This window comes from Bacillus rossius, chromosome 2 (genome assembly GCF_032445375.1).
Source record: "Bacillus rossius redtenbacheri isolate Brsri chromosome 2, Brsri_v3, whole genome shotgun sequence".
Taxonomy (NCBI): Eukaryota; Metazoa; Arthropoda; class Insecta; order Phasmatodea; family Bacillidae; genus Bacillus; species Bacillus rossius.
This window is the reverse complement of record NC_086331.1, coordinates 108,227,993-108,242,258: the sequence shown is the minus strand read 5'-3', so window position 1 is coordinate 108,242,258 and position 14,266 is coordinate 108,227,993. Positions and strand designations below refer to the sequence as shown.

Genomic DNA, 14,266 nt, shown 5'->3' with positions numbered 1-14,266 from the left:
TACGAGTATCAAGTTCTGGTGTTCCTGAAAGGGGGTACTTTATATTGCCCTTATTATTTAATATTATTGACGTGACAACGTCTCATAAATCGATGAACGCCGGCTGCACGTACGAAAAAGTGTCCCGTTATGCTGTGTCCCATTTCGCACATTTTCCTGTTACGCTGTATTTATTCTTTTATTATTAAAAAAAAGTAGCATCTGTCGGCGAGTGCAGTAATAATAGGTTATGTTAGATAATTGATTACAGTTTATTTATATGAAAACTTGTTCATAATTATATTTAAACGAAAAGTTAATGTGGTTTTCATTGCTTATTACAACAACAATTTTGGCAATAAAGGTTAATTATTCTCGCATTTTAAAAATCTGATTACTAGTATAATTTCAAGTATTTATTCTTTTATTATTAAAATAAGTAGCATCTGTCGGCGAGTGCAGTAATAAAAGGTTATGTTACAATTGACTAAAAAATTATGGTGATTTATATAATTGATGATAGATATTTGATTACAGTTTATTTATATGAAAACTTGTTCATAATTATATTTAAACTTTGTAGCTAAACGCCAGTTTTTAAAATTAATTACATGTCATCTACACGTGAACTGTTTCGTCGACTGTTTATAAAGTGAAGTGAAAAGTTAATGTGGTTTTCATTGCTTATTACAACAACAATTTCGGCAATAAAGGTTAATTATTCTTGCATTTTAAAAATCTGATTACTAGTATCATTTCAAGTATTTATTCTTTTATTATTAAAATTAAAATGATTCCATTTTATTCATAAAAGTATGCAATCATTTCAGCAATGTTTTGTTATGACGTCATGTTAAACTATCGTCCGTAAACTGACTTTACAGACAACCAATTTTTTTTTTTAATGATATATTACTAAAGTACTAAAACATTCTCATGGCCTTCTGTTTGCAGATGACTTAATAATTTATACAAAAATTACTTCTTGGGACGATTGTGTTTTACTCCAATATGACGTAAAAATTCATTGGCAACTGGTGTTAAATTGAATCTTGTTAATCTCAACTATGGGAAAACTACTATAATAAGTTTTACTAGAAAATTTCATCGTATTAATTTCAAATATAATTTTGTGATTCTAACATTTATCAAGAGAAAATCACTTGAAGATTTAGGTCTCACACTTGATTCCAAATTAATTTTTAATAATCACGTTAAATCTATTACCCCTAGTGCTAACAGAACAATTGCACTTATCAAATATATTTCTTGTTTTGCCACTAATTCTGATTCAATAATATGTCTTTATACAGTAGACTTCGGATTATCTGGGGTAAAGACTGGTAATAGAGCTACCGATAACTGAAAAAACATGGTTAAAGCAATGTAAAAAAAAAATTATTAACATTTTTATCCAGATTATCTAGACAAAACACGGTAACACCCGCCCCTAGAAGTAATGTCCTAATTCTGTACAGTAAAACAGAGCACTAATCAAAATAATTTGTTTTCCAATCAGGTAAGTACATTGCTGACTACCATTTTAATCAAGACATACTCCTGTTAAAATTAATTTACAGTACTACCATATACATATGTCTAAATACATTTGAAGTACACTGAAATAAATGTTGAATAACAATTTTGAGATTAAACAACAAAAATTAAATTTAAAAATTCATGTACCTACCGCATTGTTTTCAAAATAAGGCTTGGACATAACATTCATATTTCGGCACTACCAACATTTCTGAGCTACAAAATAATAATGTTTTCGACATAGGAGATACAGTTAAGTTATAATAACATTTAAAAAAACATAACTTAACACTTTCTATGATTAGAAAGATTATTTAACCTGTTTACATAATTCCCAACTCTGTTTTTTAACAAATACACTTCTGCCAGGATTTGCCACTAGCGCGTCCTAGTACGTGTAAGGTAAACTGCCCCTGAAAGCTTCTGGCTTTTCTCTCTAGAGCTGCTGCAGACCTAACTGATGCAGGATGGCAGAATATAAACGTTGGATGGACCACTCGGGCATCATCGGTAATAAATATGCAATGAAGGAAGCGAATAGCTATTGAGGAAAGAGAAAAATATTGTTTGTTGAGTCATTATTATCAATTTGTTGCATTACTAATTCACTGCAGTGTATTTAATGCTACACAAGTGCCGTTGCCATAGTGCGTGCACGGAAATTAAAAGTCAAAAATTATTTTTGTTTTTATGGTTTATGGAAGTGAAATATGGCACAGTTAACTTGCAAACCGATATCCTACACACAGATAATTGAGAGTCTACTGTATGTCTTTGGTTAGATCCAAATTAAAATATAATTTCATTATTTCGAACAATTTAAGTAATTCTAACAGTCTCAAAATGACAAAATTCAAACAAAATTAATTTATATAATAAACAAAAAAAATTCAAATTGTAAAATATATGCAATTACTTGATTGAAAAAACTGTCAAAAAAGTTCCTACTTTTAATCATGCTATAATTCTCTCTTGTGTTATATTAGTAAAATAAACAATATTTTATATAGATTAGTAAATAATGTTAACAAAATTTATAGTATTTTTTCCATATAAGAAAAAGAAAATGTTTGTTGATTAAATGCCAACAATAATCTACTTTAGATATTAATCAATAGATATTAGTTTTAAATTTTTAACACAACTTCAAGCTAGCTTTTTATTAATACCTGTGTACTGACCAGTAATTATCTTCACAGTTAGATGTGTAAATGAAAATGTAATGAATTAGTTCTCATTGTTTTAGTTAATTGCTTGATTTAATTATCATTTTTTGTTCTACTGTATATTATGTGTGTTTTTGTCTATTTTTTTTGTTTTATGTAATCAATATTTTGTCAATTATTTATCTTCATTTTTTTCCTTGTTTGTTTTTAAGTAAGGTGTCTGCCACTTTGGCCTTATGCTGTGGGTAGACATGAAACAATTTATAAATAAATATAACAGTATAAAAATCATCCATTTTTCCTCCGAGGTAGTTTTACACAGCAGGCAGCCATGCCTACCTCTACAAACCTGCCAACATACTTGAGAGGGAGGTAAAAACATTTCCTGCTCCATGAGTGTGCTCACGTTTTCTATTTCTGACCCCGTACACATATTTGTAACAAGACACCTGGTACACATTTGGCACTGTAGGAAACATGAAAAATTAAGGGGGGGGGGGGATTATTTTATTTTGAATGTTGTTAATTAGTCCCCCAGAATACTTTGTAATACAAAGGAAGGTCAATGTATGAATGTGAACAATTTGGTGGTTTGTGTACAGGTGGAATGCAACATAGAGCAAACAGTGAAGAGGAAATAATAATGCAAATTCTCTGATCGGAAAGAAAACCCAGATATTTCCAAGAAGCCACCATAGTTTTGATAATAAAACATTTTCTATAGTAACACATGCACCTGCATAAAAAAGTTCCAAATTAATAACTTATAATTACTACTTTTACCATCTATTATAAAACCACATATGTAATTCAGCACAAAAATCCTCAAGATTTTGTACATTTTAAATTCAAGTGATAAATATTGTTTCATGTTATGATACCCATTTACAATAAGTGTTAAAACATTTGACATAAAAGTAAGCTAAATTCAAACAAGGAAACAGTAAAAAAAAAGTACTTTACAACTTACTTCCTATCGCTGTCATTCAATATGTTGACAACCAAGTTCAGTCCTTGTGCGCAGAATTCTTCGACCCAACTGAGAGGATTGTTGGTGAGAGCAATGCGCAGAGATTCAATACACGCGTATTTCTTGTTGACGCTCAGATCTGCTTGGTTCAGGTACTGGATGTAGTCTGCAGGCTTCACAAATTTTTCCTGTTCAAATAAAACAAATTTTTGTAGAAATATGCAAAAGTTACTGTTACTGCACTCTAGTAAACTCAGTTGTAATGATAAAAATATTGATTGCATGATCCATTCAAATAAAAATCAGTTTATTCCTCACTAAGTTACTTTCCTTTCAACTGTTAGGTGATATAACACTGTGCACATGTAGATGTAACATATTTAGATGTTATTATTACTGCTGTTTTTATTTTGGGTTCTATATGTGCCTTACCATTCATATAATCCTGAGGAATGTTATTATTACGATTCTTAGCTTCTAAATAGTGTATGTATTTTTATTTAATTTACATTTAAATATCGCAACAAATAATCACCTTATGGATTATGGTGCAACCATTTTTTGACACTTTATAAACACATCATAATGTTTACAGTAATAAGTCATGCCTATTTTTAAATGTTAAGTAAATTATCACAAACTTATTCAAAAGTTGACCATGATATTAGGGTTGTACAATAGGTTAATAACTATATCTGGGAAATGTAACGATTAAGCAATTTTAAGTGAAACTTCTTTGCTGAGGGGGTAACAATTTTCGAATGTTAGGAATATTCAGATCGCATGAGAGGAAATAGCTAGGTATGTGGTGGGGGAACCAGGAGAGGAGGGGAGCAGTTAGGTACATGGTGGGGGAACCGATAGAGGAAACGGGAGGGAAAGGTAGAAATGACACAGCATACTTGCTCGCTCACTTGCTCTATCGTTCTCGCGCACTTTCATGTGCGTGGTTGTTTCTTGGGGGTGGACATCATGCTATCCCCACTTCCGGGCCCTTGGCGTGGTCGGTGATCGCTGGAGCAGCCTTGAGCATGCTCTACGTGGTGGCATGCGGCTCAGGTTGAACCCTGCCATGCTGCAGGGATAGGCGGGTCACGGCGGTAGGGACCCGCCTGCGCCTGACGCCACCCCGACTTTAGGAAGTATTTGAGCAGAGGGCACCACAACGGGGTTTGAGCTTATTGTTTTGCACCATGCCACGGGGCATATTCGAAAGAAAATATTGTTCTTTCATGTATGTACTATTAATTTAACTACTTGGGTAAATCAGTATTGTTAAACAGTGTTATATGAGTAATGTTTTAGCTCTGTAATTAATATTTCTGCTGGAATATTGCTTTTAATGCTTTAGTTTGACATGGGTAATTATTTATCACAAATTATTATTTGATTAACTAAATCACACACCATATTATAGTTACGAGCCCACGAGTGTGTAAATATGTTAAGTTCAACTAAGAGGCGAAAAACACAAATTAATTCGCCTCTCATGATGATACTTTATTAATGCCAGAGCACATTTATTTTATAAACTGCATAAAACAATAATAAAAACATGGATACTGGACGTAAAACACAACACATAATGAGGTATCGAGGAATGCACAGTAAAGAGCGCAACTCGCTGTCTCACTTGCACCTACTGATGAGTATTGCCACGCGCTCGCACATTTAAGTTAGTCTGGCTGATTGTTAGAACAATCAAAACTGTCTGGCAACTGAGGAAATATATTTTTATAATTACAGTAAAAACATATATAAAAATTAGCTTTTATACTATAACGTAAGTACAATTATATTTAATTGAAGTTTAAGGGTGTCTGGCGAGGGGTTGCCACTAACTATACTAATTGTCTGGCAATGGGATAGAATCATTTTATAGTACTATCCAGAAGAAAATATGAAAATATTAAGTTATATAATTAAATGAATTAAAGCTGATATATTACACATCTTTGTTACATGTTACCTGCCAAAGCCACTATAATCTAAACTTCATAGTAGGCCATCGTTTCTACTGGTGTAAGGGGCATGCGCTGATTACTTTCAGCTTTTATAAAATAACGAAGGTCTGACGGCCACGAGCTCTTAGACTAAAAGTTACATACACAAAGATTGTTTGAGTATAATATTATGTGCATTTAGATTTTTATAAGTTTTTTGCAGTTGTTAAGGAAAGTATTTTCTTTTTCACTTTTTTTACTGTAACTTTTCAATTAAATGTTATGTTCATTTAAATGTTGTGTGTCCCTGTGAGTGCTGTGTTGTGATTGGTCAGTGAGGTTTTAACAACCCAGATTACAGCCTTCCTCATACAATCCAGTAATAATAATTTGTTATAAATTTTTTTGTCAAATTTCATGTTAGATGTAAATTTTTTTTTCCTTTCGAAGTTATTGTGAACGTAATCTCCGGGTTTATTGTTTTCATTTTTAAAATTTAAGTTTATTTTTTAAAGTATTTTTTTTGCGGTCATATTTGTGTGGGAAGGCGTGCTGACATAATTCTCCTTCGTTTTTCCACGACAGAGGCTTTGTTTCACACGCTAGGCGTGTGAGTCACGGTCACAGGAGTGTGAGAAAGAGACAAAATCGCTGCATCGTGGGAACAGAAGTAAGCATTTCGTGGAAGCCTCTGTTGCCATGCTTCGCAATTGGCTGAAAATTACGTCAGTGAGCCGAGAACACTGCCCGCACAAAGGGAAGGAAGGCTGTAAAATTCAGTCATTGTCCGAGCACCAGGCCGAGCGGTCGTTCGGGCGGCGGGCCGAGCAGGCCGTGGCCGGGCGATGGCTCAGTGCTTTATATATATATTTTTAGATATATTTAATTATTATTTATTCTGTTTGGAATATGGTGTGATTTTTACATGAATAAAAAAAAAACAGGCAATCCCTCGAAGATTGAGTAATAATTTCATGACCTGCTATATGACTTGTATGTTCCACTCATTACCCAATTTTGAGCTAGCCGGAGGTGGTGAGTGGTGACAAGGTCATGCACCTGCCTCTTCCTTTTGTGGTAGATGCAACTTCGTAGCCTCATAGTTAGTTGTCACTTGGGCATCTGCAAGAGTAGCTGTGTTAAGGGGCAGCTTGCCAAATTGAACATATACTGTACAGTTGAGAAGAATTTCACGTCTGTGGTCCGGACAGTGCTGAGGAACATTGTTTTGGATATTTTTAATTAGACGTTTTCGACCACAGGAAGTAGAGTAGGCCCAGTTGGAGTGGTTTTTGTAAATCTGTGGCCACACCGAGCAGACAAAGATCTGTTGGCCCTTTTAACTGTGCATTGCAAGCGATCGCAGGATTTTCGTTAATGAAGTGTGAATAAAATATTGTGCCCAAATGATGAACCAATTTTATTTTAAGTTTTGTTTGTCTACAGGTTTAAGTTGTTTTCAGAGTGTAAATGCTACTGTGTTGTAAAATGGTGGCTGTGTTCAATGTTTGCTAAAGAGAGAAATAAATCAACAAACTTTATTCGTGACTTAATTTATTTATTTGAGGCAATCTTCAATGTAAACAGACATAACCTCAAAAAGTAATATTCTATACAACTTAAATTCTTCTTAGCACCCAACAAATTTTTTCAAGTGGTTTTTTTTAATGTATGTGTAATTCAGACCAATTGTGATATAGCTGTGTGAGGGGGGGGGGGGGGGGGAGGAGGAGTTTGGGTTGGCACAAGGCATAGTAATATTTGTAAAGTATGCCTTTTTCCTGATACGTTGACATCATAGTGTTCTTGTGAGTTAGCTAATTGTTAACATGCTTATGAACAGGATTATTTTTTACAGTAGAACCCCGAATTTACATTATCACTTTTAACATTTTCCCGTTATTTGCACTATTTTATTTCTGTCCCGTTTTAACCTCATTTGACACAACGCAATAAATTACCCTTTGATACAAACGCATCTACAATCTGCTTCCCGCAATTTACGCTATTTGTTTATGCTATACCTACATAAATTCGTTATTCCTATGTTTGTCATGTACTTTGTACATATGAAGATAGTACTTTAGTTTGAAACAACCAAATCCAAAATGCTGTAGCTCCTGGATTTTTCAATGTGCTCTTCAATTAAGAACAGTATTGACATGCTGCCAACACTGGCATAATAATTAAAGACATTGAGAAAATGTTAGCACACTATGCTAGTCCTTCAGTTTATAGGAATCCTGACTGTCCATCAGTTAAGTTAAGCATACAGTATTATGCACAGTTTATACTTACTGTACTCATATTTGTCAACATCCGTTGAATTAAACATGGTTGGTAGCAAATTTAAATGAAAATAAACATAATTTTTTCTTTTACTGTGAGTAATTAACTGAATTTTTGTTTATCAAGATGACAGCATGCTGAAGACTGAAAACATTTTCAATTGATAAAAAAACAAAACATTTTAAGTACGTGGACGAGCACAAAAGTATTTGCGTTTCACTCACTGAGAAGTCAGGGGTGCCTATTTCAACTATGAACACAATTGAGAAAAATTGTGAAATCAGTGAAGTAAATGCAGCTTGAGTGTAGTGGTTTTTAAAAGAAAATACATTGTGGACATGTCTGATGAAAGTATGTACATATAGTGTATGCTTACCTATACTCTATAAACACTGTAGTTTACACTGTAAATATGGGACTTTAATGTTAATTATTATTTTTAGATATGCTTCAATCACTCTTAATGAATGATTATATGTATTATCAGAGTATAGTATGTTCAGGTATAATAATATCACAGTTCTCTGAGCAAAAAATAACTTTTCATACATTTCTCACATTTCACACTTTTCCGCATTTTATAACATTTTCAGACACCCCCTCGAATAGTGTAAACAAGGGATTTTACTGTAAGTATATATATTTGCTGTGCATTTTTGATGTTCCACAACTGGTAATTATAGTGTAAAATAATAAATTAATGATTTAATGTAACATGTTGACATAATCAGAAGTTCTTGTAACACTTGTGATCCATGTAAAGAAAAGTTATTATCAGATTTTGTTTGATGGCATCATAATCTCTTTAAAGAAATTAAATTTGCCCCCTGTTGAATTTTAGCTTTTTATGTTAAAGCTGTATACCCATGAAACCTTCAGCACATAAATGACATCAAACATAGAGCAACTGCATAGAGCCTACCAGAAGGCTCTCCCTTTCGTACTTATAAGGAACTACCGAGGTTGCGGTTTGTATCTTTCCCCAGTAGTTTCAAGCTGATCATGCTTATAACAATTTACTTGCTTTGCATGCAAAACAAACTGTAAAATAAGAAACTAATAAAAACAATACATGACAAATATTTCTCACCAGCATGGAAGCACCTTTGTAATGGTTCGTGAGCATCATCTTCTTGTTGTCTATTGTCACGATTCTTAAGGGCTCCTTCTTCTCCTCAGTGAGATTCATATCAGCCTAAAACATATTTTCGTACATAGATACTAAGACTATTAAAGCATAAGACTTCAATTTAAAAACTATTTGTGATTTTTCTGGGACTTTGGTGATCTTTTCTATGAATCACAAATTTTTTTTGGGACTTTTCACCTTCATTAGTTAATAAATGCAATGTAGTCATCGAATTTCTCAAACAACACTTGTAAAAATACAGAAAATTTATAGTAACGAATACAGTTTGTATATATATGTATATATTTAAATTTTTTTTACTGTAAAATATATATATCTGTATTGCTATTTTAATTTTATCTGTATATGTCTCTATTTTTTGTCTTTATAGGCTATATCTACAATTGTATTACCTTAATATTGTTTTACAACTACGTATATATGTATAACTGTATTAATTTATCTTTATAGGCTATATTTGTATCTGCATTAATATAATTATTACTATTATTTTCATGTCTGTACTTGTATACTGCACATGTATATCTAACATTTAACTTATATTTTTTGACATGTCCCATACCATTACGTAAAAACATTTATATGGTTAAATGGAGGGAGGAACAAACAAACAAACAAACAAAAAACAAACCACCATTTAAATCCATACCACATTAGCACTAATATTTTCTATAGTGGCTACAATTTGACGTATGTGTGCAGAACACCAGAAGGAGATAAATTTGTCTGTGGATCGGACAGGCATGCATAACAACTCCTCTCACTCCGTCTGCAGTTTGGCAACAACGGAGTGGTCGGCAACAGCCAGAGAAGGGGCGAAACCCGTCATTTCTAGGAATTTACCATGAACACGTAATACTGTTGTCAACAAGAAAGAAAAGCCTTGGGGTGTGGGGGGATGAAACGTTCTTGGAGGCGTGCGACTGCAGCACCATCTTACGGAGAAACGCTGAACTTTTTCTTCATTCTTGTCCTATGTTTTCGCAAATGACCCCCAGATGTGTTACCATCGGAAATGTATTGCAGTGAACGAAGTCCTAATTTCTAATAAGCCTTAAGATATCTGGATATATAATTTGGATAGCAAATTTTAAGTCACCCATCAACTGTTCCCTAATCTGGCAATACCTCATACAAAAAACAGAATAAACAAAATATACAGTAATTTAGTTACACTACTTTTACAGTGAAAAGTATTTCCAAACTGGACTAGTCATGATACTGCTTGCTGAACGACACCAGAAACGGTGGAGTACTTACCAACATCTTTTCAAACTCTACATTGAGCTCTTCAGGGTTCAGGTGTTCTACTGAGAACTCCTGGTCTTCGTACTTATGGAAGTCCGACTCTGAATGAGGCCGAGCGAGAGTGCCCCCCATCGAGGGGCACTTCTCTCTCTTGGGTCGTCCAAACCATGTGTCCAGCTGTGCAAAGATCAAACATACCTTATTACAACTGTGTGATATCATCCACTAGTTTTGTCAAGTAGTCATGATAAGAATGGTCCATAATGGTAAACAAGTCTTCATAATTTATTATGTATAAAGCCTATTACTGCAAAACCATATCTTACATTTTACATTGAAACGCACAGTGACTATATCACGTCAGCCACAAACACATAGTAAGCAAACCTGTCAGACCCCTTCTATTGGAAATATATGATAGCACATCAGTGTGAAAATCAATTAATAGTGAACTCAAGGGATAAAACAAATTTATTTAACAAGTTATAAACAATCATTCACAAGTTAGGAAGTGAACTCCGGGCATAATCTTATACATTTACATTTAAGTTGTAGCATTGCAAAATGGGTCATAAGAATATTAAGAATAAATTTGAGGTGAAGGATATTTTTTTTTTGCTGATATAGAAAACAGTTCAGAGCTGTTAAGAATTGTTATTAATTACTTTGGTTAAATTTCATGGAAAGCCTTAAAATACTTATTTCCTTGAGATACTTAATTATAAATTTGAGGGTTAACTCTAGTTCATAATAATTAATGTTAACATTTGATAATTATTGTCAGTAATTAAAGCAGTATAGATTATAATTTTACAGGACATCATTTTTAAACAAAAGTTTTTATATGAATTTCAACTTTGTTTACTAAATTTTTAACATTGTATTTGAATTTTTTGGGTAATTTTATATTCTATTGGATATTGCTAATGTAATATTTTGAGAATATTCTGGAAGGTACAGAAGGAAGAGCGGACAGGCGCGACACTCTGGCGCCAGAAAGCTATTTTTCACTTTGTAAATGTGTGTTTGGGATTTACGCGTCACGTTGTACGCACAGCTGTAGCGACCGTCTGGAAGGGTCTCTGGAGGCTACCACTAGCCAGCCAATCAGGGCGAGTCCTGGCGTGGTGTGATGCGCTCGGCCGAAATTCCTTATTTGGGCATGTTGATGAATTATGTACGCTGATTGGTCAGTTGGCCCACGGGGTTGCCTCCCTTGTTTTCACCTATACAAGGGAAGGTAATCTCGTCGACCAAGTCACTTGTTGCTCGATCGTCGCCGAACTCGGTCGCGTCGTCGGCAAGTCACGAAACAAATGAAAAATTATTAAGGGACAATTTAACGCCTAGGGGCTGGGGCCACGCCGTAGTTTTTTAACCTAATTTCATTTTTTTTTTCGGACTATGTATTAGAAATTTAGGCCCTAGGCGTCGGCATCGGCCCGACTCGTGTGATTTTGGTCCGCGATCAACGGTACCTTGAGTTAGGTAATTAACCAAGGGACATTACTAAGTTTTTTTTTTTTTTCTTCTTTGGCGAGTGACAAGACTCCTCGACCATCAACGGCAATATGTATGGTGCTGTGGTATGTATTTGGACCTCATCCTATCAAAATTCAAAGATATCGTTAAAATTCGTATAAGAAAAGACAAAAACTGTACAAGTAACGAAGTTTTTCTAATTAAATTCATTTGTAAAATTGTGTATTGAAGCCATGTAACGATGAGAAAAAACATTTTTTTAAAGAAATAAACAAAGATAATTTAATAAACTCTTTTATTTCCAAATAAAGCAGAACCTCAGGAACATTGTTTGTTTTGTATTGTTACGTTTATATGTGTGGTTAGCCGGGCAAAAACATACAACGTAACAAAGTCTTACATGGTTTGTACCCTCTTGTGCAATCAAGAATTAAGAAGTTTTTAAGGACCCCTTAATTTATCACCTTCACCACTAAGGAGAGGCAGAAAAATATTTGTAATGTTATATATAAAGTGTAATCACATAGCCCGAAATTCACCAATTATACTGGGCATGTGCAAGGCGTTGTTTGCTGCCAAGTCAGAAACAATAAAAAAATTTATTTATTAAATACTTCTGTTTATCCACTTCTTTTACGCTATCAGTCTTCATTAAAGGGTTATTAAAGATTCTTAGTGAAATTTAATGACTTTTAAGGGCCCCTTATTCAATTTAAGACAAATTAAGGGCTTTTAAGGATATTAAGGAGGTGTATGTAACCTCAATGAAAAATATAACTTGCAAAACATATGTGAAGTTAGATGTATGCGTATCACATATTAGGATACAACACAACTCACCACAACAAACAATATTAAGTTACACATTTTTCACAAGCAAAAGATTAAGGATAGGAAAGAAATAATACAACATTATAGAATGACTAAATAATAGGAGAGCACACGGCCTTAGGACCCAGATAAAGAATAATAGTAAAGGCTGATATGTAGGGAGAGTTTGCAACAGAAGTTAGTTCTGTATCACGGAAATATCCGTACAACCCCAGAGAGGAGTAACATTTGCCATTAAAGGCATTAAATTTTTTTTTGGACAAGTTGAAAGCAGAGGATTTGATCATTGTGCCTACAGTATGCTCAAGCAATTCAAACAAACTACATATAATATTACATCAAAAGAGCAAAAGCTCCAAACAAAATTTAGAAGGTGGCAGTCATGACAAAATTTATCAAACACCTATCAAATTAGCTACACAAAGTGGTATAGCCATCTGATACCATGCACAAATACAACATTGACCATACTCCCATGCGCCTATGATCTTGCAGCACCATTTTAGCTCTAAACACACTCCTCAAAGCATCAATCCATACAAAAACGAGAGAATGCCTGATGATGTTTATTCAAACTCCAATAACGCACTTTTTTCTAGTTTTCTCTTGAAATTATTTGAAGGAATTTAGCACACACCAACCAACAAAATTAAAAAACACCTTCTTGTACCATTTCACACTTTTAAGACAGCTGTCATTGAAACTGACTTGCATATCTGCCTTTTCAACAAGACCTATACAACTGATATACTCAAAAATACTTGCAGGCTTCTGTTTTTACTGTTCAGTAAAGTGGTCTAGTTTTGTTTCCTTTCAAAACATGTTCTGGAAAATGTAGCCTGTATTTCCTGTTCTTATAGTTTCTCAAACGCAAGTATAGATGCCAAAGTTTTTTTAAACAGAACCAGACAAACCTGGGTGACAGTCAACATTCATATTACTATCTATGCCTGTACATACAATAAAATATTGAATGTAACACATTTTGCAGTCACAAAGCACAAGGAGTTTCACTCCAAACCTATCACATTGCATGTATTGTTAAATGACATGCCCATGCGCCCTTTCTAAAGACCAATACTTTTGATACACACATTCTGGTAAGGTGTGAACTCTAAGTTTCTCAATTACAGCACTTATTTTGTAAAGCCTATCTTTTACTTAGGCTGTATTGTCCCAAAAATGAATAGGCATAGCAACAGACAAAATTTATCATGAATAAATATTTTTCTGAATATTAGAGTACAAATGGGGTCCGAAAGTAGACGAGTAATAAGTCTATTTTTGGATGTGTGTGCCACTAGCATTACAGTGGTTAAAAAATTATATAGCTCTGCTCCTGTAGTTGGATACCACATTTTATTCTTTCATTGGCATATTTGTACAAATATATGTTTGATATTTCTTTGTCTCACATGCAATGAGTTTTACAAGATTTTAATGCCGTACTTGCTTGAAAATATGTACTTCTGTAGGATCTGGAGGAAAATTTATATTTTTTGCTATACCTGAAGAATCAAAATCAAAAAAACCTTGTGTGATATTTCGCCTGTGAACCCCAGTTGGAACTGCTGGTTTTTGTTGCGTCACTAGGTCAGGCTACAGTTCCATCAAATGTAGTGTCACTGTTTTCCAAAGTTGCAGCTTCCTCTTCACTACTAGAAAAACT

The 14,266-nt window shown here is 33.8% G+C and overlaps 1 protein-coding gene across 1 annotated transcript in view; it reads right to left on the bottom strand.

Moving 5' to 3' along the window:
* Window positions 1-14,266, bottom strand: part of LOC134529588 (protein diaphanous-like) — a 107,394-nt gene that overhangs the window by 73,128 nt on the left and 20,000 nt on the right. Inside the window, exons 3-5 of the mRNA XM_063363839.1 lie at window positions 10,297-10,461; window positions 8,977-9,081; window positions 3,655-3,842 (exon numbers count right to left, since the gene is read on the bottom strand). Coding sequence (XP_063219909.1) covers window positions 3,655-3,842; window positions 8,977-9,081; window positions 10,297-10,461 — 458 coding nt within the window. The remainder of the gene's footprint in view (window positions 1-3,654; window positions 3,843-8,976; window positions 9,082-10,296; window positions 10,462-14,266) is intronic.